Source organism: Protobothrops mucrosquamatus, unplaced genomic scaffold, assembly GCF_001527695.2.
Source record: "Protobothrops mucrosquamatus isolate PMUCROS unplaced genomic scaffold, P.Mucros_1.0 scaffold31, whole genome shotgun sequence".
Classification (NCBI taxonomy): domain Eukaryota; kingdom Metazoa; phylum Chordata; class Lepidosauria; order Squamata; family Viperidae; genus Protobothrops; species Protobothrops mucrosquamatus.
The window spans coordinates 507,717-535,670 of NW_015386415.1; the positions used below are offsets into that span (position 1 = coordinate 507,717).

The 27,954-nt window shown below is 48.4% G+C and overlaps 1 protein-coding gene across 1 annotated transcript; it reads right to left on the reverse strand.

Moving 5' to 3' along the window:
• TGFA (transforming growth factor alpha) lies at window positions 1-27,434 on the reverse strand. Its single transcript, XM_015811109.1, has 7 exons — window positions 27,395-27,434; window positions 21,480-21,551; window positions 17,205-17,258; window positions 4,184-4,301; window positions 3,307-3,456; window positions 2,061-2,170; window positions 1-609 (listed from the first exon to the last, which is right to left on the reverse strand). Exons 1-7 carry the CDS (start codon window positions 27,432-27,434, stop codon window positions 602-604), a joined length of 552 nt encoding a protein of 183 aa, XP_015666595.1. The 3' UTR covers window positions 1-601.
• Between the last annotated feature and the right edge of the window lie 520 nt (window positions 27,435-27,954).

A 27,954-nucleotide genomic window follows, 5' to 3' on the forward strand; every position in this document is an offset into this window, starting at 1 on the left:
TTTCTGCTTCCCCAAGCAGGATACTACCAACACAGACACTTTGGGAAGTCTCCTGGTCTTGGTGTCTTTCCACTCAAAGAACACTTGCAGCTGAATGCTCACAGGGAGGGTGGTCCTACTCCCAAAGGCCTAACACGGAGCATCCTTCCATTGGAGAGGAGTCAAAGACGTAACAGATGTGCAAATCAAAGCCAGCCCTTCGGGTTACGTTGGATCAGGTCTCCGTTAAATCTTTTCCGAGACAAACCAGATACATTCCCTTTCTTGAACAAGCTTGTCCTTTGGTGCTTAAAGTAAATATAAAGCTGCCAATTGTCACTGTTCTCTATTTCGACTAAAAAGGAGTCTTGGAGATTTTCTGGTTGTCACAAACAACACAGAAGCTACAGCGACCGTGCTGCTCCTTTAGCAAAGTTCTGGACGACCAGCATTATGGTGGAAGATTAGGAGAAGGCCTCAAAAGTTGCACTAAATTGGCTTTCGGGTTAAACCCCTGGAAACTGTCTTGTCCATATTAAAGTTTTTCTCAGAATATTGTAGACCTCCCAGGCAGAGCTCTGTGCTGTTGCCATCCGTGGAATTGCAGGAGACCTGATTTCTGTCAGACAACTGCAAAACAAGCAATTAGGTAAGTCCATACCAAAGAAACCTCTTTATTGTGGACTAATATTTGCGCAGCAACAGAATACTGACCACACAATGGGAGGATGATCATCATGACTTCAAAAGGGGTTATTTAACAGAATTAACATAGTTGGAAAAAGACTTTGGAGATCTTCTAGTTCAACCCTTTTGCTCAAGCAGAAGACTAGACAAAGATGTGGCAAACAGGCCTTCAGTAAAGAGAGCCGACTTTCCCATCCAGAAAGAATCTACCTCTGAAGAACATTGGGTGGAGCAGAAGAAGAGGAGGCCACTGTATCTCCTTCCCCAAGAACTGTTAAGGCCATTTGGCTGACAGAGGTTTGGTTTACGGCTGAACCATAAAATGATCCAGTAAGGAAAATCTTATTTTCTCCAAAGGAAGACATCAGATGCTAGTCAAGAATTGGGTCAGGGAGTATGTGGGTTAGCCCTGCTTACAACTGTGCCCACAAGCATTGTTGTCAAAAGAATCTCTAAAACATTGCAGGGCAAGTCAATTCCCAGCTCGGCACCACCCCAGGACCAGAGCTCCCCCCTGCCAGAAGGCTGTTGCCTACAGAAGCCCCATCTATAGGAAGACTGTTCCCTCCGGGGCAGGAGGGGGAAGGCTGGGGCTCAGTCCTCCTCAGTCCTCAGTCCTCCCCACGCCTGAAGCAGAAGACATCCTGGTCTGCTCACTCTGCAGCATTCGAGGCAGGGCCAGGAGATCTGGGATTTGGGTGAACCCAGCTCTCTGTGCTGTGTGCCTGAGAAAATGTGAATTCGGCTCTTGGGAGTTCCTGTTATGTTCCAGTTCTGTTGATCAGAGGAACAGAACTATAAAACCGGGGCAGCCTCATGGTCTGCTGAGGTGTGTTTTGAGGACATGGGATTGGGGACTGGTATTTTTCATACTAAGTGTTACAAACCACGATTCTATCTCTGTCTCTAATCCATCCCTCTGTGTCAGCTTTCTCTTGAGCCAAGCACAGCTCCTGGGAACTCCACCGATACTCTCTCAGCAGAGTTATGGAAGGGGGCTCCCCTCGGATGGTCTTCCTGGCCTCCCATCTGGCCTTGCAGGCCTGGTGGTCTCTCAGCCAGGAGTGAGTAGACTTGGCCCTGCTTAGCTTTTAAGCTCAGCCCACGTGTTCAGGTGCAGGGAGCCCTCTGAGGATTTCCCATAGTTTTTCTGAAGACAGAAGTCCTCTTCACAGAGAGGCTGGAGAGCCCCCCCCCCCTCAATCCCCTGCCCGGCAAACTTTGCGCTCTCGCCTGGAACACTGCCGGGTCCTCAGGGCTCTCCTTTCCCTTCTGCTTCAAAGCCAGAATGCTTGAGTGCCAATCTACTTTCTTCATTCCCACCAAATAAAAGAACCAGGATTTTATTGTCTGAAATGACAAACGCCAGATTAGCAGAGATACTGTTGATTTACCTGTCTCTGAGTGGCAGCAAGACGTGGCCCCCTTCAGGAGCCCGGTGGGTTTCTCATGCCTGCAGACGATCGTCCTACACCACTCGCAGGGCTTCCGTATCCTGCAGCAACTACAGAAACACACACAAGGGTGGGTTAATCAAACAAAGTTTGGGCCAAGGACGGGAATGGCTGGCAGGCAAGGAGGGAGAGGAAGGAGCAGAGAATCAGTTTCCGGAGCAGAAACAATGGGGTCCTTGTTGGGAGGCAGCCTCTGCGGGGCTGGGGACATGTGGCTTCAGCCTGTCTGAACCAAGGTTTGTGCGCAGGGTCCCACAGGGGCTCAGATTCACACCAGAAACGGACCACAGTCCCCGAGTCTGTCAACAGCATGAAAGCCCTTCAATCCAAGAGTGGAATCCCCGTCTTTTCAGCAGTTCTTCGGCTAGCCCAATATTGACAGCCAAATTTGGCGGTCTGACCCGACCCCCCCCCCCAAGAATTAGGCTCTCCAGAACCATTTGTCCTCCCAAACCCCTCAAGGAAGCCAAGCTGCAATCCTCCAAAAGCCGAGACTTCTGCCTCAGGCTCTGACCCAAAAGGCAGCTCTGCTGTACACAGAGGTTCATGCCCGCATTTTGTGCACTTCATAGCTTATTAAATGATGCTGACAGTTACAGCCTGGGTTTAGCATTAATAGGCACTGCAGCATCTCACCCAGCTATTCCTATTGAGAGAATTAGAACTCCTAAGTATAAAGTAAGATTCCCAACTAGGAGTTTGTGACTTCAAGGAGATACTTCTTGTGGGAGCTGACCAGCAGCCAGTGCCCAAGCGCAGGGCAACCAAACATTCATTTCATGCAATGATGTGCACAAAACATTTTGAGTTGCAAACACTCCTCTGCAGCCGGCTATCTTGAGGGCCAGTCCGGCTGTTTGGAGCATTTGGGGATGTTTTATGCTCAGAAGGGCTGTTTGGCCTCCCAGAGCCCTGCCCCAAGCTTGACAGCCGCACCTGCAGCTGTTTTGCCCTGAAAATTAGAACAAGCTGCATGTAGCCCTCTGCCCTCCCCCTCCAGGGTTCAATGGAGGCAATGCTTGGGAAGGCAATCCCACAGTAGTCTGCCCGAAGCTGCATTCCTCCAGGTGGATCCCCTCTTTCTCCTGCCCCCTGGCGCTGTGGGGCCTGCCCTGTGCCAGAGGAGCCCTCCTGGTCAGCAGCTCAGATGCAAATTCAAACCAGCACTCCACATAACTATACTTACTGTATCAGGACACAGACCATGATAACGACAATGGAGGCGACGATGGAAACCACCACCAAGGCGGTTATGGTTTGTTTCTTCTGGGCGGCAGCCACCACTGCCAGGAGATCGGCATGCTCGCAGCGGGCACCCATGTAGCCAGAATGGCACCTGCACAAGGAAAATGGAAGCCAAAGTCTCATCTTAGGAGGGGAGGGAGGGGAGACCACCAGCTCAGCTCATTCCAGCTGAAGTGGGGTTTGGACGCCTTCGCTGGCCACGGCTGCCCAGAGCAGGCAGACGATCTGGATTCCAGACTGCAACAGCGCGAGAGGCTCTGGAGGGGAACAAGCCCCCCTGCTGCCCAGTGCCCCGAGCCAGATTCAGGCACCGGGATGGCTGTTTTGGCAGCCCGAGGACCTCTCCGGTGAGGGAGAAGCAGTGGAAAAGCGTTTGCCATCAAAATTGTCCTCACAAAGGAGGGGAGAAGCGAGGGACCCCGTGGTCGGAGCAATCAGAGTTTCTCAAGAAAAAGACTGGACAGATGTTCCAATTGGAGTGTTAACTTTTGGTGCACAGAGATAAATTAAATAAATCGCTGGAGGAGTATTACGGATCAGGCCCAAACCAAATTCCTCAGCAGTGTTGGGCCATTTCTGCTACGGGGCACTATGGGGCCCTGGGTTTCAGTGAAACTCCCCTTTTAGAGTGCAACAGCTGCAGGTAAGCGGGCCTTCTCAGGAGACCCTCTTCCCCTCCCGCCCTTCTATGTCCAGAGGCCTCTCAGCTCTCTACAGTACGGCTCCGGGGCTCTTTCCATTTGCTCTGCTCCCCCTCAGCTATAAAGCCCTTGGATGCACCTGCGCAAGCACTTCAGAATGCAAAAGTAAACACTTACACACAAGTAGGTTCTTCTTCTTGCACCAGGAATCTGCAAGTCCCGTGGAAACAAAATGTACTGTGGGCATCTGGACAGTTGTTAAAATGGGACCTCACTGCAGCTGCCACCGGGGGACCTAAAAGTCCAAAAGGATTTATTATTTTTCACATCTGTATTAAGACCCATTCAGAATATCTTCAAAAAGGCATTCCAACCTGCTTTCTTGGGACATTCTTAGTTTCTTTAGAATATTTTCAGATTGCTCTGATGTTTCTTATTACACCCATTGTATAGGCAGGAAAATAAGACCAGGTGAAACCCCGGCTTTTTCAAGGCCAAACCATGGTTGATCTATTACAAAGATGGTCTTCAACCCAAGCACTGGATGAAAGTCCTCCCTCTGTGCCAAGAAGATTCCCCTGTAGTCTTAAAACATCGCTGCTGCTGCTGATATTGTCACTCCATGATTAACTACAGTCTGCTGCTTATAATGGATTTATATTTTCAAGTGTCAGCATAACACAAAATGAAGACTTATATGTAAATCAGTCTAATGCCCAATGTTGGGGCATTCTGGCAAAAAATAATCTGCAGATACTAGTCTTTTAGAATCTATTTTGGCTTTTTTTAATCCCCCAGAATCTTAATGCCCATCAAGCTGATCTTGATGCAGAAGACAGACTTAAAAATGATAGCAATCTGAGCCCAGGAATTCTTCTGGAGAATCAAAATGAATAAAACTCATAATTTGCCAAGCAAAGATCCTGCTTACTTCATTTTGGTGCTTTCGTTCTGTAGAGATCTAAGCAGGGAACACTCAATTTGTTGCTATTTAAAACTCTTATTAATGTATTACCAATAGCTAAGAGATCCACTACTAGGTCTAAATCTATAGCTTCTTCCTGTTATAGCTACCAAGAGCACATAAAATGCCGCATCAAGTATATTGTTGTAATAATAAGAAACCTTACTATTAACTAAGAATATTATCTAGATCTAAGGAAAAATTTCCTGACAGTGAGAACAATCAACCAGTGGTACACCATAACTCCAGAAGCTGTGGGCGCTCCATCACTGGAGGTTTTCAAGAGGAGACTGGACAGCCATTTGAGTGGAATGGTGTAGGGTCTCCTGCTTGAGCAGGGGGCTGGACTAGAAGACCTCCAAGACCTCCCTTCCAACTTGGTTATTCTGCATTCTGTAACTCTAACTTTTCTGTGTATAAGGAAGGCCAGAGTCATTCAAGACACTCAATCATATAACTACAAGAATCAAATTTGGTGGAGTGATTAAAAGTATCAGGCTAGAAGCAAGGAGGCCATGAGTTCTAGTCCTGCCTGAAGCATGAAGTCAGCTGAATGATTTTCAGCCCGTTCCTCTCTCTCAACCCCAGGAAAAAGAAGGCAGGTGCAAACCACTTCCAAAAACCCTAACCCTAGACAACTGCAGAGGCTGGTTCAGGCGGTCACCAGGAATCCAACCATCGTCATCATCACACGGCCGCATTTTGGGCACCTGGCAACCTGTTCACACTTACAACCAGTTGCCAGGCACCTCGCAGTCACATGACCGCCATTTGCCAGGTTCCCCAGAAAGTCAGTGGGGAATTGCAGGCTGTTGCTGCGCCTGCCGAGTGGACTCCTCTCATCTCTGGGAACGGGCTGAAAGAGCCGCCTGCCGAGGGAGCAGATCCTGCCTCAGGCCACGCATGAGCGTCTGTCTCTTCACCCCGGCTGAAAATCCTTCATGGGTTTTGACAGGGAGGATTTTCGGCTTCTGAACAGCGAGGCAGCCCGGTAAAGAAGGGAGCCATGGGGGGGGGGTGTCTCAGGGGGCCTGGGGAGACCGAGAGCCTTTCCCTCCAGGGCTGAAAATCCTGCTTGGATTTTCAGCTTCTCTGGGTTTTCCCCACCCTCCCGGAGTAACTCCTTCCTTGGGGCTCTGTCTCTTAATGACATATATCATCGTTTAACGACCACAATAGAGACCGTCAGAATTGCAGTCATTGAGTGAAGCAGTCATGTGGGCAGTCACGTGGCATCCCGCTTAACAACCAATTCACTCAACCATTGAAATTCTCATCCAAATTGTAGCTGTTAAGCGAGGACTACCTGTGCAGGAAAATGGTGCTATATCCCACCTCAGAATGCGCCGTGTGGATTAAAGGCAGAGGGTCTCTTCGGGGGAGAAGGAAAACGCCCTGCAGGCACCAGAGCCCAGAGCCCTTTTTATCTTGCCTGCCTTGAGATCCGGTAGCTACGAGATGCTGCAGTGAGGTTAAACGTTAACATCCCAGGAGCCTGAACAGCTGCTGAAGTTCCAGGAAGGAACTTCCCCATATTTTTCTCAGGCCGGTGGGCTGAGAAAGAATGCACTGCCATCAAACCACATCCATTTGCAGGAAGAGGATAATGGAGCGTGACATCAGTCCCAGGCCCAGAAGCCATGTGTCTTGAAACTGCGCTCTGAATTACTTCCATCTTCAGCCCTGCTTTCTGCATCCGATCTCCCAACTGCCCTGTCAGGAGCTGCCTTCCAAACTCAAGACGCTGCCCGTGAGTCATGCATGCCGTTCCCTTTGCAGGCATTACTTAACTCTTCACGAAACACTCCAGCAGGTGCAACCAGGTGTTATGCAATTACCCAAAAGTTGCACCAGGCTTCATATTTCACAGGAAAAAAACCTGTGGATCCTGAGAACTTGAGCACCGCTGGTGGGCGGCTCTGCCTCCCTTTTTATTATCCTTGACAACTGGGAGAGACAAACCTCAGCCAAGGGCCTTTGGGGAGCACATGTCCAGCAGTCAGAGCCTAATTCCTCAATGCTCCAACTTGCAGATCAGAGAGATCTGCAGTCAGAAATCAGTCAGTGCTCGGTGGCGATAATTTCTGAAGCCTAAATTCTTGACTTCTGGATTCCAAGGGGGAACGGCGTTAAACTTTTCTGCCGGGAGCAACAAAGGCTTTAAAAATTATCCCATTTGTCATTTTCTTTGATTTGACTGTGGCTGTCCCAGTCCAAAGGACTCCCACTACACAAGCTTTTATAGATTGCAGCCTGTTTCACCAGACACATCCAGAACACATCATGGGGTTTGCGAGACCCACCTAAAGCAGCAAAGTCTCAGGGCGAAAAAGGAGATGGAGGCAGCCTGTCCCTCACCCGCCACCCGCAACGGGCGTCCCCAGGAGGTCCCAAATATTCCCGATTCTCCCCAAAGAGCTTGCAAACAATATTCTGCCTTGCCAATTAACTCCTCTGGAAATCTCTGTTCCGTTTCAAAGCCCCCTCAAGTTCCTGTTCCCATTAAGGGGGAGCAGACCAGGCAGCAAAATTAATTGAAGCCATTTCCAGGACCCGATTGAATGTCGCCTGGAAGAGATTAAACGGCTTTGAAAGGGGCATCTTGGAAAGTCAAAGGCGGCTAACCCTGGCCGACAACCCAAAGGGTCCCCACAGAGCCCAGGCAGCAAAGCAACACGGGGCCATCAAAGGCAGAGGGAGGATGTGTTTTTCCACTCAAGAAACCTAATTGGAAGATGAAAGATTAGCCCAAGGATGGACTTGAGTTAACATTTATTTGTTTTTATTCATTTTTCACATTTTTGAACAGCCATCTCCTTCAGAGAGGGTCTTTGGGGGGGTGTACAATAAAATGTTAAAATATAAAACAGTATAAAGGTAAGAAGGAGGCAAGGATGATATATAAAAGGCGAAGGAAAGCATCTCCGGGCACCAATCAGCCCCACAGCTGCCAGCTCCCCTAAGAAGCCCTTGAGCCACGTCTCAAGTGTTTTGCGGAGGACCAGAAGAGTGGGGGGAGGCTGCCTCACCTTCAAGGGGGGGGGAGAATATTCCATAGGGCAGAGAATATTCCATAGGGCTCTCTTCCTGGATCCCCCAGTCGGAGTTCTTTGACTGGTGGGGCCTGCAACATGCCTTTCCTACCTGACCAGGTGAGATGGGCTGTTGTGACGGGACAAAGATGGTTCTGTAATATGGAGCTGCATTAAAAGGAACTCCTTGTAGGAGCCCTTAAAAAAGAGCTGTCCCGCTATTTGGGGTAGAAAAGAAGAAAAAGATTAAAAGACAGAGACCTGCATCAGTCAGTAGATGAAGCTTAAGCCACCTGATGCTCTTGCACCTCATAGCAGGGGAGCACAGAAGCGGTAATCTAGCACATTGGCCAATAGCTTCCTCCAAACCTGTTGGGCATCAAGGACTCCTCCTGAAGCGCATAAAAAGATGCCCAAGGCCAGCTCAGTCACCTGCCAAGCCGGATTCTTGGGAGAACCACATGAAGCCAAGCAGGACAACTCAGGCAGGCCGAGCCACAGCTCTTCTTCACAACTGATTGCCTCTAAAATCTGTGTGTACATTTATTGAACACCCAGGCAGGATAGACTTTGGCCCATGGTCCAGAAGAGCCAGATTTCAAAGGCTCATTGCAATAAGATGGACTCTATCAAGACCCCCATTGCTCCATGCTCAGCCAGACAGGAACTAAACATAAAAGCCAGAAAACTCCAAGGCCCTGTGCCTGCATTATTCCCCAATGTTAAGCAATAATTAAAGTGTTAATAGATATTTGATAAAGTCAGATTGGTTAAGGTGCTGGCCAAGAAAGCAAGACGCTGTGAGTTCTAGTCCCACCGTAGCATGCAAGCTGGCTGGGTGACCAATCGCGTGCTTTCTCTCTCTCTCTGAGCTCAACCCACTTTGTTGTTGTTGTTGTGGGAAAATAAGATCAGGAAGGAGCATTAGCTATGTTTGGCACCCTGAGTTATTTATAATAGTAGTAAAAGCAGGATAAAAAGCTAATAAATAATAAATATATCAAGGAATAAATATATTGGCTATGCTGTGTCAACATAGCAAAGGAAGAGCCACGAGAAGAGCTCTGCAGAGCCCGTTCATGCAGTTCGTTTCCAGGGCCTAACATAAGCAAGAAAAAGTGACCATTAGAAGAAACTTCCCATTTTAGGCAGGTCAAACAGTAGGAGAACTGAAACAAATAGAAGATACAAGAACTGAAGAGAAGAGAGGATATAAACCATGGGCTGTTGGTCAGCAGGAAGAAATTCAATGTTGAAAAAACAGCGTGCACATGGTCAGACCCGCAAAAAGACGTGTGACTTCAGAATCACCTTTCAAGCATCAGCAGCTTGTGCTGCACACTGGTGAGCTACAGGGCGATAATGTGGAGGCTTCTTCTTTTGCCAGGGAAGAAAAGGACAGACGCATTTCAGACAGCAAAGTCGGTCCGGCAGATGCTCTAGTTAGGAAAATGCACCCCTTCCCTTTGCCGAGGGCTGTTTCCACCTTGAGGAATTGGCACCGAAAGTGGAGAAAAACAGCCCCTTTGATGTGGAGGTTGCAGAGCCTCCTATATTTTTCCCCTTCGCATCCAAAGTCAAGCTTAACTGCTAGAAAAGGGTTTTTATTCAACTGCCAGAAAGGAACTGCCCAACAGACACAAGCTGCTTTTCAACCCGGCACTGCGTAAATAACGACGGTGCATGAATTGAGCCCTTGCAAGTCTCCGAGGCTCCTTCTCTTTGAACCTGGGCAAAGCACGGACCCCCCCACCCCACCCCTGCGCACATCAAGACGTCGCTGGGATTTTGCTGTGCAGTCCCATCGTATCAAGTTGCCAATATTTCTGTAGCCCTGGGCAGAAAAGGAAAAAGCTGAGAGGTTTATGGCCTCTCTTTCTCCCCCTCAACTGCCTTTCAATCATATCCTTTCATAAAATCCACTAAACATCAGAGGGACCTCCGGCAGTGGAATAATGTCACACTTGTGGGCCACTGTACAAGTCAGGCGAAACAGTTGCCAAAGCATAAGCTTGTGGGCAGCTACAACCACACCAGACAAAGGATGATTCAGGACTGGGGGGCTCCAACTGGAATCAGCATCACAGCCGGCATTTCTGCACATGCTCCCTTCCCCCATTTTTATTTCCTATTTTAAGGCATGTAGTACTTGGAAAATGACCTTAGTATATTCATGTATCTGAGAGTATCCCACAATAATATTTGCAGAGGACAGAGTCAGGCCCTGGGGGGGGGGAGAGCAAAGGCCTGGGGACCTGCAACCCTGAGTGGGCAGATCTTGCCCAAGAAAGTGACCACGAAGATAAAGAAAGTCAGAGTTAAAGAAGGAATTTTTAACATTCAGAACATCTAGGGAGGTTTTTATTTATGGATGCATTTTAATTGGTGAACACATTAAACTCCGTATTAAACTTAACACAGTATAGCAATATTTTACTCCTAAATCATTTCTGATTTGATCCTGAACACATACACACAGTTTCCCCTGTGCTTTTTTGCAATATCGCAAGATTATTAGTCTCTGACTTTTCTTGAATACCAGCTTGGCAGCTGCCACCTGAGGCAGGAAGGTGGGGGGTCTCTTGCAGCTACTCACTGAGAAAAGGGATGCGCCACCGGCTCCCTTAAGGCCAGGGTGGCTTGTAAACTGCAGCGATTTTAACCAACAAAGTAACAAAGCTTAACATGTGAAACTAAAACAGTATTTAAAAGCTGGGGAATATACATTTAGTTTGAGCCCCCTCTTAAACTGCAGTAAGGAAGGAGTTTACTCAGCGTGCCTCTCCTAACACTGGCCCGACACAGACGTAGCGGAACTGGTTACTGTGGTCTCAGCTGAGTATTTGTGGCGGGACTATCACTTCCCCCGAAATCCCCAACACCAGATAGATTGTTTGGCAGGAGATGCTTATATAAAAAGTCGGTGTAATACTTCATACACCATCAAGGGTTCCTTCTATTTAGCCTGGAAAGCAGGACACAACTAACAACACTGTTTCAGATATTACATTAGCACCCTGAGTAGCCAAGGGCAAAATTGGAATTTAGGACAGCAAAAACTTCCCACATGTATTTTAACAACGCTGAAAGCTGTGCCAAACGTCAGCATTACAACACATTCTTCAAATGAAGCAGGCAAAGGTTCTACCAAGATCTCAGACTGTGCTCGAGGGCCCAAGCACTCGGGTGTGCTAACACAAGGGTCCCCAACCCCTGGTCCGTGGACCAGTAGCACAAACAAGCAAAGCCCCATCTGCGGGATGCAGGCAGGCAGCACACAAAACCACCCATCGCCCGGCCTGCGGAAAAAGCTCTCTCCACGGATCCGGTCCCTCGTGCCCAAAAGGTTGGGTAGCTCTGTGCTAACATATCAAGGCAGAGTAGCAAGAAATTGTTTCCCTGTGAAAAACTGACTCACCTATTATTACAACCCACACTGACAACCAAAGGAGTCCTTTGACATCTCAACCCTTCAGCTAATATAAGAAGTCTAAAGGCGTCATGGTGCCCCAGTCCTGGCATGGCCTGCGAAGGCTCCTCCCCTGGGGACTTCAGTCTCTCTGGGGCAGCAGGAGCAAAGGCACCTTCCCCCCAACCCCCGTTTTCACTCCATCTGATATAAAAGGCTGGGTTCACAGAGCCCTCCAAAGGAGGAGAGAGCCTTGAGGACCTTCTCAAGGACCAAGCCTGGCATTCCTGCACTTATTTAGCAATGGGGCAGGCAACTCTCCTTCGTTTCACTGCACACTCTTCTCTCTAATGGCTTAGACTCTGCCTGTCTTCCCACGCTGTCATTCATGGCCTGCCCAGAGAGCATGAGGGCTTCTCCTTCAGACACCCTTCCAAAGCCCCTTAGAGCTCTGGCTCCAGGCGCAAGTACGTGGCCCCATACGTGACTTCCTATGTGGAAAAAAGAGTGGTTGGACTCAAAGTGCATGCGATACAAAGCAGTAGCATCCCACATCTCGCACAAGAGTGTGGAAGTCAATGGAAGAATAAAATAACAATTGTATTTCCTTACTACTCATTGAAGTCCCCCCCCCCCGCCTGACTTAGCAGCTGCAGCACAGCTTTCCCTTCCCATGGCTGCAAAACATCAGCAGAACCGCTACTTGATGAGTAACAGAGAGAGCCATTCCAGCTGAAATTAGTGCTCCCTTTTGATCTACTGGCTCCTGGCACTCATCCTAACCCTGCCACCAACATTATCAAGCAGCCCGACAAAGGCTGGCCAGTTCAGACTCAGGAAATTGAGCTTGGCTTGCAGGATCAAGAGCGCCAATAAAGCCTTTCCCATCTAGGTGTTATCCCCAATCAGTAGCGGGAGGGGGGCCACCCTCCCCGAGTTGCAGGACCCTTGAGTCAAAGAAGGCTGGGCTGAATCTATAGGCTCAGAGCTGGGGCAAAGAGTGCGTGAGAGGACTATGAGGCAGGCAAGTGGGGGTTCTCCCACCCCAGAACTTGGAAGATACCCTCAAGGCACCATTTGGGCAAATCCTGTAGTTCAACTGCAGAGTCTGATTTTCCTCTATAGGAGAGGAGGAGAATAATGGAATGGAATGGAATGGAATGGAATGGAATGGAATAGAATAGAATAGAATAGAATAGAATAGAATAGAATAGAATAGAATAGAATAGAATAGAATAAAACCTTGAAGGTCTTCTAGTCCAGCCCCCCACTCAAGCAGGAGGACCTATACCATCTCAGACAAGTGACTATCCAGTCTCTTCTTAAAAGCCTCCAGTGATGGAGCGCCCACGATTTCTGAAGGCAAAGCTGTTCCACTGATTAATTGTCCTCATTGCTAGGAAGTTTCTCCTTAATTCCAGGTTGCTTCTCTCTTTGATCAGTTTCCATCCATTGTTTCTTGTCTTGCCCTCTGGTGCTTTGGTGAATAGTTTGACTCCCTCTTCTTTGTGGCAGCCCCTAATGCTGCTATCATGTCACCCCTATTTCTTCTTTTCTTTAGACTAGCCATACCCAAGTCCTGCAGCCATTCTTCATATGTTTTAGTCTCCAAGCCTTGGATCATCTTAGTTGCTCTTCTCTGAATTTTTTCCAAACTCTCAACATCTTTTTTGTGATATGGTGACCAAAATTGGTTGCAGTATTCCAGGTGTGGTCTCACTAGGGTTTTATAAAGTGGTACTAATACTTCACGTGATCTTGATTCTATGCCTGTTTATAAAACCCAGGATTGTATTAGCTTTTTTGGCTGCTGCTGCACATTGCTGGCTGAGGATGAGGATGAGGAGGTTAGGGCAGGCCCGAGAAAGACTCTGCCACAATTTTTCTTTAAATGACAGAGGACCACCAACTACTGACCCTCTCCCATTCGGAACACTTCAAACTGCAAAACTAGAGGACCTGGTACCATCAATTCCCATAAGCTCCAAGCAGTCTGGTCACTGGAAATGGATTGTGGGCCCTGTAGTTTAAAGCACTACGTTACCCCCCACTGTACTACTGTATTTCCTACTCTGCTGATTGTTAACTTGCGCTTAACAGGACAATTTGTGCTGCCAGATTTTTCAGTGACTGCAATTTAGTGACAGGGAACACAGAGTCCAGAGAAGTGAGTGAGAGAGAGGGGGGGAGGGAGGGAGGGAGAGGGGGGGCTCAGCCTATGGTTGCTGCATGCACCAATATGATGTGAGGAACTTTACGAAAGTTGATGGCTACTTCCAAACCATGGGTTTTTTCATCCTAAAGATTCCAGATGTGGAGGCCCAATATGGGGATAGCAAAGATCCTGATGAGAGACAGGAAGCTGCCTCCTTCCTGTCCCGTCAGCTGTGCCGTAAAGACAACTTTCACAGCCACCCAGAGAAGGGACATCATTGCTTCTTGGAATCACCAGTGCTCAACTGGAGATGCCGCTTCATAGAATGGCCAACTTGAAAGGGGCCACGGAGGACACTGAGTCTCACATTATCATCCTTCCCAGAAAATGATTCCCTGGCTTTGCTTGAATGCCTCCAGCAAAGAGGTACCTGTCCCCTTCCTTAGTCACTGATCCTACTGTTCTTATCTGTCTAATGGACAATTAGAATCTTCTTCCCCTTCCTTACATCCGCCATTCTACGTCCTGCATTCTGAGATGAGACAGAAGAGAGATCAGCCTTCTCAATGCTCTCTTTTCTGGATCCTTCTGCAATCATCTTTTTCACCAGGCTAAACATTCCCAGATCTTTCAAGCTCTCTCCGACCATCTTCACTCCCCTTCTTTGAACCAGCTCCAGTTTCTCTGAACCCTCCTTAAAATGTGAGATCCAGAAGAACCTGGTCGATGACTTTAGTGAAAAAATAACAACTTCAGTACATTAAAAGCAGAACCATTAACAGCAGAGTCGTGTTCCCGAGTGTGTGAAGGCCGTGCCATGGTGGAGGCAAACATACAATTAAAACCAGGCTGAAAGAGAGGAAGGCCACTTGTTCGTCCTCGCCATGGAACTGCCAGTCCTGATGAGGTCATTCTGCCTGGCAGAAATGAGGACAAGGAAAGAGGAAGGTGTTCCTTTCACAAAGGCGGCCCCAGACGCTGCCTCCTCCGTTAGCAAAATGCTTCCAGAGAAATGGGGATGGAACAAACGCCGACACCAAATGCTTTTCTCAGCAGCATCAGCTGGAAGCTGCCAAACAAGATGCCACCGAAAGCTGCTGTGAGAAAAACCAACCACAGAGATGTCTGGAACCGCACCTGCATATTTGAGCCATTAGTAAGCAGTGCCCTCCAAAAGTATGTTGGAGAAACTGCCGGAGTTTGTTCGGCAGAGATCAGGGAGATTAAGAGAGGAGGCTATGCGAGAGGCTGGGGGTTAGTGAGGACGCAGAAGCCCCTTCCCCAAATAAAACATGGGAAAGCTTCACTTGAGCATCAGACAGACTCTAGAGAGATTGTGCAGGCAACACCTGGATCGCTTGTTTTGCCTCCCACCGACCCTCAAAAGAGCCAGCCACCTGGCTTTAGAGTGGCTTTATTGTGGGGTGCTGGCCGCATAACCCCAACAAAGTTCTCCAGGGCACAGTTCTGCCACTGCATTTGAGACCAATGGACATGGGACACTCTGAAGCATGTCTAGGAGTTTTCTGACGACTGCTGGACACTGTCCTGAAAGGCTGCAATCAAATGCTGAAATTGTGGGAGGGGGTTTTAAGCACATGTCCAGCAGTTTTCTGGAAGCCCACTGAGCATGTGTTTAAAATGCCCCCCCCAGGGGCTGCGGCCCAGGGAAGTGATCAAGGTTCCCTCTGCCATCTTTCTAACTCTGCAGGTGTAACTCTACGAATCTGATAAAATGTGTATATTTCACTAACACACAAGTTTGCCTTGGCAGAAATGCACATTATCCGTAAGATATATTTCATTTAAGGATTCAGAGGAAATCCAATTACATTGGCCACAGTTCTTATTTAGAATAGAACAGAACAGAACATAGAACATAGAATATAGAATATAAGCTGGAAGGGACCTTGGAGGTCTTCTAGTCCAGCCCCCCGCTCAAGCAGGAGAACCTATACCATCTCAGACAAGTGACTGTCTAGTCTCTTCTTAAAAATCTCCAGTGATGGAATAATAATAATAATTTCATTATTAATAGAAGAGCTTTTTAACTTAGGATGAAATTCTCTCGTAAGACAAAGAGCCAGGGAGTTCTGCTTAGCTTCCGAGGACCACATATTTCTGGAACAAGAAATGTTATTTTCAGAAAAATGAGATCCTCAAAAAGATAAATTCTGCTATGGATACCAATAATAGCCTCAAGAAGAACACATGCTTGCTAAGAAGTGAGGCAAAGGCAAAAATGAAAGAGTACAGGTAGTTCTTGATTTCTAGCCAAACATGTAGTGATCCTTCACAGTTACAACGGGCCTGAAAAAAGTGACTTATGATCATTTTTCACACTTTTGACCGCAGCACAATTCCCGTGGCCACGTGTTCAAGGTTCGGGTGCTTGGCAATTGGCACGTATTTATGACAGTTGCGGTGTTCCAGGGTTATGTGATCACCATTTGTGATCTTCCCAGACGGCTTCTGGTGAGCAAAGTCAATGGGGGAAGCCAGATTCACTGAATGACTGCAGTGATTCATTTAACTGTGGCAAAAAGATTGTAAAACAGGGCAAAACTCACTTAACAAATGCCTTGCTTAGCAACAGAAACTTTGGGCTCAATTGTGATAAGTTGAGGACCACCTATACAGAAGACCTCGACTTATGACTACATCATACTAGTCCAACTCTGCCCAAGGCGGGAGAGGCGTCCTTCTACCCTCCCAGAGCATGCTTCTCCAGTCTCTTCTTGAAAACCTCCAGCAATGGAGCACCCACAATTCCGGGAGGCAAGCTGTCCCACTGGTTAACTGCTCTCACTGTTACTTCTAGGTTGGATGTCTCTTTAACAAGCTTCCAGCCACTGCTTCTTGTCCTTCCCTCTGATGCTTTCTACCTTTTCTCTGTAACAGCCCCTCAAGTCCTGGAAGGCTGCTATCGTGTCGCCCCTAGTCCTTCTCTTTCCTAGACCAGACATACCTGGTCCCCTTAACCATTCATTGTACAGTTTAACATCCAGACCTCTTATTTTTGTTGCTCTTCTCTGCTCAGTTTTCAAGGTCTCAATATCTCTTTTGTATTACGGTGACCAGAATTGGATGCAGTATTCCAAGTGTGGTCTTATCAAGGCATTACAAAGCGGTGCTATCACTTCAAGTGATTTTGATGCTATCTGTGTTGATGCAGGTAGGATTGCATTGGCTTTTTTGGTAGCTGCAGCACACTGCTGGCTCATACTTAAGTGGTGATCCACCAGGACACCTAAATCCCTGTCAGAGTTACTGCTGTTGAATGGACCAAACAGTCCATACCTTGAGAGCAGAAGGGGACTGTCTGGTCCCGATTGCTTGCTGAGATAAAAGCCGAGTTCCCTCAAGTTGCTGATTTACAAATGATCCAGAGGAAATCAGCTGCCCCCCCCAAGCATATGGGGTTAAAGTCTTCCCCACCCACAAGTGGCCACAAGCCCAATCTACCTGGAAGGCCTCTGGCTAGAGAGGACCAATGGGGAGCTTCAAAAGCTTGCTCTCCTCCATGCATCCGAGCCCCAGAGTGGCTGATGCTTGCTTAGCACACAGTCCCACCCGAAGATAAGAGCAGTTGCTGGTGAAGTTTTAAGGTATCAGATCTTGTGATGCAATAAACTCACCCCTCAAGGCTGATGTTGTGTTCTCTAAGGCATGGCACACCGCCAACAAAACACCTACAAGAAGAAAACATCCAAGTTAAAAATAATCAAGCAGCTAATTGGAAATACAAGTTGACTTTTAAATTTTGGTTGTATGACATCACATTGTGGCAACATATTTTAAGAGATGCTATTTGGGTTTGTTAATGGCCAGACACAAGTGGAATTCTGGGAGTTGAAGTCCGCACATCTTAAAATTGTCAAGTTTGAAAAACCCTGCTCTAGAGCAAGTCCCATTGGCTGCTGTGAGCAGACCAAGACCTATTTCCACATCCACATGAAGCAGATGGCAATTCCATGACAGCAACACATTCTCTTCCTCTAAAATACTGATGAGGGGAAAATTATATCGGCATTCGGCACTTGAGCAAATCTGGTTTAAGTCCAAACAGCAGCTCTTGCTGTGACTACTTTCCAAAGTAGCTTCATATTTGCAAAACCAGCATAGTTATGTACATATGCATACATTCCAACCATTTTTCTGGGTCCCATTTGCAGTAAGACAACAGACTTGTAATTTCAGCTGGGGAATGAGCTGGACTTGAGGGGAGGGAGAGATCTGGCAGAAAAAAAAGAGGAATGTGGGTCAAGAGCTGTAAGCCACCCTCCGTGGCTACTTGCTTTAGAACAGACATACAATCTTTATGACCCACCTGACTCCTGGCTAGTAACGCAACCCACTTTTCGCGGAACCAGAAGCTTTGAAAGCAGTGTTTTTCAGCCTTGCAACTTTCAGATGTGTGAGCTTCAACTCCCAGATTTCACAGCCAGCAGGCAACTTTTAGTAGATTGCTGTTCTCTCGCAATTTGGGGGTTGGATATTTATCAATATTGATACTTTGCTCTGAGGATCTAGTTGAAGTGCAGGCATCTTAAAGTTGCAAAAGGTTGAGAAATGCCATTTGAAAGAATCGGCCCAGAGTCTTAAGATTCCCTCCCTTCCAGTCACACACCGAGAGCTTTCTTCTTTAAAAAATCCTATTAGAACTTTTGTTTTCTCTGTTGTTTCTTGTCCACCAGAGTCAACAGCCTATAAACTGAATGGTCAGGGGAAATCCAAAATGTTGACATCCAAGTCCCAAGAGCAATTTCAGGTAAGGTTCTTCTCCCCTGGAGGAAAAGTATTTATTCATCTGACCTTCGCAAACACGGTTCCACCCCTGGAGGAATCCTCCATGTCAGGGGATCTATTTTCCTTCCTCCATTTATAAATGTTCTGACACAACACCCATAATTGAATCTTCAACACGACACAAAAAATGTGGCCTAATTTGAGACGACTGAAGCAAAAATCTCTTCACGGGTTCTCCCTACCGTGGTGCAGTCTGCTGGAACTCCGGGCCACCTGTGCATTTTGCAGTTGCCACAGTTGGTTCTGAATTCAACTACTGAAAAACTGTCCATGCAATCTCCCACATCTTGCAGGGGGAATTAAAAGGAGCCCCTAGTGCAGGGGTGTCAAACTGCCGGTCCGTGGGCCGGTTTCATCCTACCGAAGCCGTGTCCACCCCATTGCAGGCAATGCAAAAAGAGTCGCGATACATCGCGACACATCACGTGACGTGGCAAGTTTGACACCCGTGCCTTGGTGCAAGTCCTGAAAAAGGCAAACCAATTAAAAAGCGAAGGCCCTTCCCACAATGCCCCTCTGAAACCAGTATGTGCAATGCAGCCTCCTAAGCTTGTCCAATTCATGTCCTGATGAATTCTCTACTCAGTCAAACTCCAACCCTCAAACACTGAAACATTTTAAGAGATCTTGTCAATTAATAAAATTACTGAAAGAAACTTCACTAGCAATAGCCAGGCCTTAGCTTCTGCTGGTTGATAATGGGGCTTTCTCCCTCATGGAAGGGCTTGGCCTGCAGGTGACCTCAGGGCCAGCCTGCAGTTGCCTTGCACCGAGTCCCCTCCGACAGGACAGGACCGACCGCAGAAGAGAAACCAGCGTGACTCCCTAGTGGAGGAGGAGGAGGAGGAGGAAGTGGTGCCATCGTCCAAGCTGGCATATTCTGGTTTCCGTCTGGAGAGTGGAGAAGCTGTTTGCAGGAGGGTGTGGGCAGGACGCTCCGCCACGGGCTGAAAGAACTTGGCCAAGGCCGCAGGGTTAGGCTCCAGCTACGCCAGACTGGTATAAAAAGCTGTACTTTGACCCCCTCCCCTCCCTTGAATTCTATGCCGCTGAGTCACCGTGAGATGGCAGGGAAGGAACCAACACCTCCAGGCTGAAACCGTGACCTGCACAATCACGTTGTGTTTGTGGACTTCTGGGAAGGCGCAGAGAGAACCGAGGTGCAGGCTGCGCAGAGATGCGCCCGCCCCTGCCTCCAGAGGCCTGACGCTGCTTTCCATTGACAACAGCCGGAGGCACACTGGCACCCCGGGGTGGAGGAAGCACCTCCATCCAACCCCCCACCCACGGAGGCCAGCCAAGCCCACCGGGGAGGAGCAGAGCAGCCTGAAAGGAGGCCTGGGGTGACCCGAGAGAGGCTGAAGGCAGAAAAAGCACGTCCCGAAAGAGGGTGCCCTCCCTCCTTCCACAGTCTGCTCCAGAGGAAGTTTGCACCGGCTGTTCCAAGGTGGCAGAAAGCGAGGCCAAGGCCAACCCACCTGCCTCTGCAGCCATTGAAAGAAGAAACCGAGGCAGGGAAAATCAGCAGCAGAAAGAAATTGACCCCAGTTTGCACATACTTTCTCCCAGGGGAAGCACGGGGGGGGGGGGGGCGTTTTGCATAAGGTGCATATCTGGGAGTGCACAGGTCCATAATGCTTCGCCTGCCACAGCCGTATGATGAGCTAGGCTCGGCTGTAGGTACTTGGAATGCGAGGGTAGGAAGGGACTTGGAGGTCCTCTAGTCCACCCCCGTTTTCTTTGAAAACCTCCAATGATGGAGCTTCAGCGAGACTCTCCGTCCTGCCCTCCCCTAAGCCAGGTCTCTGGATAAAACGTGGGCAGCACAGGAGCGCCTGGGGGGGGGACTCCCTCTGACTCAGGAGAAGCCTCATGAGTCAGCAGAGGAATGGCCGACTGAGTTTCCCTGCTTGGAGGGATGAAACTGCTGTCAGTCTGTCCTGGGAGGCCCCCGGAGCCCCTTCCCACTCAGCAGAATGGCTAAAATATCTCTTTCTCCCCCTCCACCCCATGGAGGTGGACAGCTACATCTCATTCTGGTAACGAAGTCCTCTAATAATTTGGCTCCTAATAAAACAAGTTATAAAAACCAAAGTTCATTTCAATTTTTAAAACAAGCCACATTTCTGATGGCTAACCTCCTTATACTATACACGACCCCCAAACTCTGCTAGGTTTTCAAGATTTAAAGAGTGCCTTTCCTTCTTCAGCCATGAAATAAGCTTCCCTTTTAAGGCAAGAATGACTAGGCCTCAAAGAGGGCGGCCAGATCAATGACAGAGAAGGAGCCGTTGGAAGTGAAGGCCTCCAACTGTCACACTGGCACCTCCCAATTTTATAACACTTCTGTGGGGAAGATATAGAAACTCCTCCAATTTATGTCAAGTATACAATCCCTCTGAGCAAGTTTCTCCATGATAAGATATCATTATGCAATTGTACTATTTCTCACACACTACCCACTCCTTAATCACATGAAGGTTAAAAGGGACCAAGTTAGCCATTAATCCCAAAATGTTAGATTCCATCCTGAAGATCATCCATCCTATTTAGCTTCAGAGACTCCAGAAGACCCTTGTCTGCCCCATCGCTCTCCCCAAGGGCAAGTGACCTGTTTTACCACAAGGAGGCCATCCAGTGATTGCTGGAATCCAGCAGTCTGAAGCAGAGATGCTTTACCCTTACTAGGTAAAATGTTTAAGCACCATTTACTATGATATAACACACCGCACAATTTTCAAATTTTCTAATGAGTATAAGCAGCACATATGATGAACACGGATACATAAGCCAAGGCGTAGCCTCTCCACTTGATATCAATGTCAGAAGATGCTCCAAGGTGGGAAATGATGACTACACACTTCTAGATTTCTTGAGAAAAGGGTGTGCTGCTAACCCATGTCCTGGATATGTGAGTTTTGTTCTTTTTATTCCTTACAACAGTTGCCTAAGAGAGGGACAAACATCATGTTCCTCTTTTCTTCGAAAGCTATGGAAGGAACTACACTTTTTTGACCAGGAGACGAGCTTAAGGTCATATCGGATATGGTTGCAACTAAAAATACAAAATGATGTTGTATCTCAGATTGTCACGATCAACTTACTGTTTGGAGGTCTTCTATAGGGAAGATCTCCGTATTGGGCATCCTCCACCACATGGCAAGCACCAATGGGAGCTGCAACGCAGGATGCCAGATTAAGCAGGAGCAAAGAGCTTAGCAATAATGGTGTTATTGCTACAACAACAATTTAAAAAATATTTCCATTACACTCCACTTTTTCATGCAAAGGGATGCTCTGTTCCTGGACTGAAGCTTTAGACCCCCATGCCCATATTTCTTCTAATCAGGTGGCAAAGGGACTGGATTATTTAGAAAAGACAACACAGAATATAGAATCATAGGGCTGGAAGGAACCTTGGCGGTCTCCTAGTCCAGCCCCCTCCTTGAGCAGGAGACCTTATACCATCCCTTGTAGCCCTATGTTTCTATATCATAGAATCACGGTCAAATAGTTAATCCAGAGGCAAGTCGTTTCACTGGTTAATTGTTCTATCAGGAAATTTATACTTAGTTCCAGCATTGATCTCTCTTTAATGATTTTCCACCCGTTACTTCTTGTCCTGCACTCAGAAATTTTGGAGAGTAGGTCAACCTCCTTTTACCTGTGACAGCCCCTCAAATACTGGAGGACAGCTATCATGTCACCCCTAATTCTTCTCTTTGCTAGACTAGACCTAGTTCTCTTAACTGTTCCTCATATGGTTTGGCCTCCAGACCCTTTATCATCTTTGTTGGTCTTCTCTGCATTCTTTCTAGGGTCTCAGCATCTTTTTCCTGTCTTTTTTATTGGAAAGGGGCCAGCACAAGCTTAATATACTCTAAGCCTTTCAGAAGAAAATACTTGTTTGAGACAGATAGGAAGTAATTATACTCCAGTGTGTTTCACTACACAAATGAAATGTTTTACTGAGTTGTCACAATCAAGTTTAAGCCAAGTTGGCATAACAGATCCTCATGCAAGAAACAAAGAAGTAATGCAATCACCAAAAGTACCTGGCTAGGATGAGAAACTGAATTCCAAGTTGATGATTTAATCCCACAAGGTAATTTAGATTAAAACATTTACGAACCAGAGGTCACTTGTGGGCAAAGCACTCTATGTCTAGAAGAGGGGAAAAGAGGGAGAAAGTGAAGATTAGAGCTTGCAAGTTTTCTGCATCAACCAACCTCAGTTCAGTTCCTGCGAGAAATGCTGGTACTACAGAACCCTCCTCAGCTTTTCTAACCACACCATCCTGGCCTTCACATGTTGGGGTTCTCTGAACTGGGGAAGAAATTGGTTTGATCCATGGCTTAAGGTCATGGACTGGCAAGCCACAGAGAGGCCTCTTCCACAGTGTGGACTCCAACTCCCAGAACTGCCTAGTTACCCATGCTGGCTGAGGAATTCTGGGGATTGGAGTCCACCCATCTTAAAGGCCCTGAGATCGAGAAACACTGCTCTACAAGGTGTAAAAGAAGGTATTCTTAGGACAAGGCAGACTGATGGTCAGTCATCCCCCTCCCCTAATTGTGGAGCCCCTCAGCTCCCGCCCTCCCAGTGGCACGGCTGAGAGAAAAGAGAGAGCCGTGTGCCCCCAGCATCCCAGCCCCAGACAACGCTCTTTGGGGCAGTCAGCAAGAGAAACCAGGCAGTTTCGGTGGCAAGAAGGAATCTGCCAGCCAAGGGCGGAGTGGTTCATTCCAGGTCTCTCAGGACCAGAAAAAAGTGAGCCAGAGAAAAAGGCAGGATTCCCACAACAGGTTTTTCAGCTACGCTTCCTCATAGCCAAACTCAGGAATGGCTCCTCTGTTGAAAAGCAACACGAGGAGGTGCTCAAATTCTTCAGCAGGCGGGCAGAAGAGAATGCCGGAGAAGGCAGGAGAACTCACAGCTTCTCAGGGCTCCTGAAATTCCCCTCAGCAACCTCCAGAAGCCCCGCCAGACCACAGGGCTGGCTGGCACTGGGCAGCCAACTACTAATTTTCTACAGTGGTTTCCCCACAAAATAATCCCTAAAAGTGTATTGAGTCTCTTCGGGTAGATTTATTTATGCCTTTCTTGAAGTTCAACCCAAGGGGACCAAAGCGCCAGCCCCTCCCGTTCCGATAGCCACGAATAAATAAATAAATAAATACTGGACACCTCAAAAGCTTGCCCACTCCCATCTGAGGAGGCCAGCATCCTGACACGGAGAAACCGCTGTGAAAGGAAAGTTGATGGCATCAAGAACAACCAGCATAACTCCGGACTTGCCTGAATTGGCTTTTTCCTCCCATTTTCCTCCTGCAAATCACAGGGGCCGTTCTCTTCAACCGAGACACGGGAACAGCCGCATTTAGGAATCTCTCCCAGGGTGGTTGGCCAACAAGCCTAAGTTCCAACTCAAAGTAACACAGCATTGAGATTTCTTAAAAATTGGTTTCATCAGGAAAAAACATCAAAGAGTTGGGATAGCCTATATCCTGATTAAAACTTGCATTTTGCTAAATGTTTAAGCAGACCGCCCCCCCCCAAACCAAAAAAGCAGGGAAAACATGGGTTGCCCTGACTAGAATGTCTGGAAGCCATTCACGGCTTCCAGAAGCCCTTCGCGTCCTTCTTCTTTCCAACATAAAAAAACTAAAAAACTAGTCAGAACAAAAGTGTTCCGGACACCTGCCTTTTATACAGTCCTTGACTTACCACCAGTCAATTAGAGACTTTTTGAAGTGACAAGAGACCCCCAAAAGGTACTTATGGCCTGGATTCAAAGTTCTGACGGTCAGATGATTGCATGTTGTGTGTTTGGCAGTTGGCCTGGTCTTACAGCTCTTTAGAATCACAGGGCAGGAAGGGACCTTGGGGTTCTTCTAGTCCACCCCTCTGGGAATATAGCAAACAGACATCACAGACATCGCAGACATCACAAAGACCCCACCCAAGAAAGTGGGTTTGGCCGCACCTGCCCACTGCAAGCTGTTTTACACCATCCCAGGCTTGGTTAGTTTTTTCTGCAGTTGAGATGGCTGCATAGACCAAAAGTTTGCTTAGTCGATGATCCCACATGCTAGGCTGATTCAAGAACAGGCTAAGTCAGTAGCCAAGTTAAGCTTGCTGTACAAACCTAGCTTGTAAGAAAACTGCTGTGATGCATGTGGTCCGCAACAGGTTTTGAAAAAACTAAGCACCGTACACACCACACATATGTTGGCAAACCCAGAAAATCTTAGGAACAGCCATTAATCCCACTTTGTCGTCAATCCACACATACAAGCAAGACCATTTCAAAGTACAGCACCATCCAAACAGGGCACCTGCAGTGAGAGTCAAGAAAATCAAGATAATCTCCGCAATTGTGCAAATCAAATCTGCCCCTTTTTTACATGCATCACATGCACAGCACCTTAGGAGGAGTTACGGTGATCATCACTTGCCCCCCCCTTCTCCCTCTACAAGGCAGTACAAAGGCCCGGTCCCAAGCTTCTGGCACTCTGACCTTGTGGCTGTGCTGAGGCTTAGAATGAGCCAGGCTGTTCTGACAGTTGAGCAGCCCAAGAAAGTGAGGTCTTGGCCATTGTCCGGCTTCTTGCTCACCCAGCCATTTTCAGGAGATGAGAAGGAAACCTCTTCCCAGAATGGGCCCAATAATGTTAGATGAATGCATAGCTTCCTCTGAAGAAGGACTGGCCTCTTTATGTAACTATTGAGCAATTCTAACTCTAGAAAAACATGCACCTGATACTTGCACCCTCTAAGAATTATACCCAAATAATGAAGGGATCTTGCACGTTGCAAAGATATCCGATTTAATCTACTGTAATGGGGGTAATCTGCTCAGGAGACAATGGTGCAGTTCTTGCAACACAGTAGCCCAACACTCCTTGGGGTACTAGCACAAGAGCCTTCAGCATTGTGCCCGAGACATGTTGGGAACACAACTCCCACAATTCCAGTAGGCACAGCCACCATGTCCAGAGTCGGAGGAAGCAGAAGCTGGATTCTATCATCTGCTTCTTAAGGGAGATTCATCAGATGATTATCAGGCTTGTGCAAACAGCCCATTGCTGACAAATAGTTTTCAAATACTTGAAATATTTGAAGGAGTCCAGCTGAACCTTGTCTCTGATGGCCATCATTCAACGATGGGTGAACTTGGGAGCTGGTCTGTGTGCACATCGGAAAACTATTACACCACCAAAACATTTTTGAATTCCAGAACAAGACCAGCTTCCATGATTAGCCTCATTCCACATCAAGCAGACCGCATTTCCAGATGGGCTCATTCTTGAACTTTACTCCTCTCCCCAAATGTTGCCTGAGAGCCCTGCTCTGCCCATCGGCAGCGGTGCTCAGGGCCTGTCAACAACGCAGCGTTCTCCAGCCTGTAATTTTGCAGCTAGACCTGAAATGTGTTTACTCAAAAGTAGCTCCCACTTAATTCAAGGCAGTTAGGAAGTACGCAGGCTGATAAGTCTGCATGAGGGATGCTTAATGAGGGTGCCTGGAGGCCGGGACCAGGAATGTCTCAATGGCGTTACTCTCCTACGTCCTGTGCAAGAATGGCAGCACTGCAGTGACTCAGAGCAAATCTATTTTTGTTGAAAGCTCATTAAGGGAGAAGTTTCCAAATTGCAAGGAAGGAAGTCCTGGAGTTTCTAGATACAAAAATATAAAAAACAACACAAAAACAAAAAACAGCCAAACCCTGAAAGGACAGCTAGCCTAGAACAGAGCAGGACCATCCAGGTCACACTCAGAAGCTCTGCCCGAGCCCATCCCATCCTCCCCAAGACTTTGCCCAGCGTGGTGCTCTCTGAATGGGTTGGTTGCACCGTAAAGCCCAGAGCTTCCAGCAGCACAAGTGGGGCACGGGGGTCCCCAGCCATCCAGAGTCCCTGGAGGTAGAACGTGGGCTCAGGGTTTCGGCCTTCCCAATGCAGCCGTGGCTGTCTCCCCAGTCAGAGGGAGAGGTGAGTGCCCAGAGATGTGGCTGACTGGAAAATAATGCCAGCTAAAAGCTTTGATAGCACATGCCAAATGCGCCGGAGCGTTGCAGGGACACGTCTTGATCTGCTGACCCCAAAGTGCAGGAGAGGCTAGGACTGTAATTTGTGAAGGCATCTTCCTTCACGCCTCCATGCCCTTGAAACTCAGCCCTGAAAGCCAGGGTTTCTTTTCCAAGACTAGAGGGGTCTGAGCTCTTGATTGCCTGTCAAATTTCCCAAAATAGCACCTCTGTAATTATTCAGCTATTTCACATTTTTCAAAAGAATAATTAGCCTGGACAGCAATGATAGGCAGTTGAGAAAGAAATGCTCCCTGCTTTGCAAAGTCACCTTAGGAGGCTTTAAGTTTAAAGGGGAAAAAACACTACTAGGCGATACACAGAAAATTACCAGGATCAAAACTCTTTCCAATATCAAATGGGTCAATTGCCAAATATTGTAGGAAAAACGAAGATCAGCCGATCTCACACACACAAAGGCAGACAGATGCTGGAAGCATAAACCAAGCAAGCCGAGAGGTAAATAGTTACAATTCACCTAGAAGTCAACTTGGTGCCTACAAATCCCAGAATTCCAATTAGCCACGGATTGCAAAAGGCTGGAAAGCTTTGAGCGCAGTTTTCCCTTTCTTTAAAGAAAAGCAAGTAGTCCTCATTAAGAAGCAAGATTCTTAGCTTCGCTTCCCCCCTTTCCGGCTTTTCTCTTGAACCCCGAAGGTCTCCCCCAGCCTGGCTGCTTCAGCCGCGCCGACCAGCCTCTCTCTTCCCAGGCTCCCGGGCCGGGCTGGCAGGGCAGCGGCCCACCGAGCGAGCGAGCGAGCGAGCGGGGCGGCCGTTTGGGAGAGGCTCGAAACGCGAGCCGGAGACCCCCGGCCGCGAGGGGCCCGAACGGAGCGCAGAGGCCGCCCAGGAAGCAGCGGCGACTTCGGGAGAACTTTCCTCCCGCGCCGGGCTCCGGGTGCCCGCGCGGAGCTGGGCGGGCGCACTTACCGAGCGTGAGCAGGGCGACCTCGGCGGCCGCGCTGGCCATCGTGCCCCGCCGATTGCGCGGGGCGTTGCGGGGGGGCGGGAGCGGCGCGCTCACCTTGGCAGCCCGGGGCCGGCAGCGCCGCCCAGCATGCCGAGAGCGAGAGCGAGGGCGAGAGAGCGAGGCTGCCACCTGCGGCTGCGGAGGCTCTGCGCGCCTCTGCTCAGCCGGCCGGCGGCTCGCAGGTGTGCGGCGCGCTCCGCCCCGCCCCGCCCCCCGCCGCCCCGCCCCCGCGGCTGGTTGGCTGGCGCGTCGGGGGAGGCGGGCGGCTGCAGGAGCGGCGGGGACGGGCAGGCGGCGCCCTTCCCAGTTGCGGCTGACACGCGAAGTCACCGCGGCGACGTCTGAACGCGCCGGCGCGGGTCTCCTGTCAGGCCGGGCGCATTTTTTATATAGTTCAGTTTTATTTCCTTTCACTGTTAACGTTAACTGAATGACTTAATCGCTGTAACCAGAGTTACTGCCGTTGTGGACAATTTGTTGAGAACTACCTTTTCTGGAATGTCTTCAATTTTTTCCTTTC

What these genes read in the sequence shown, in the direction of transcription:
- TGFA (XM_015811109.1), bottom strand. Translation starts at nt 27,434, where the DNA reads ATGGCCAGCGCGGCCGCCGAGGTCGCCCTGCTCACGCTCG. An exon ending in GGTCGCCCTGCTCACGCTCG is followed by an intron (nt 21,552 to 27,394) that starts GTAAGTGCGCCC and finishes CCTGCGTTGCAG; the next exon opens with CTCCCATTGGTGCTTGCCAT. An exon ending in ATGGTCTGTGTCCTGATACA is followed by an intron (nt 2,171 to 3,306) that starts GTAAGTATAGTT and finishes GTGTTTCTGTAG; the next exon opens with TTGCTGCAGGATACGGAAGC.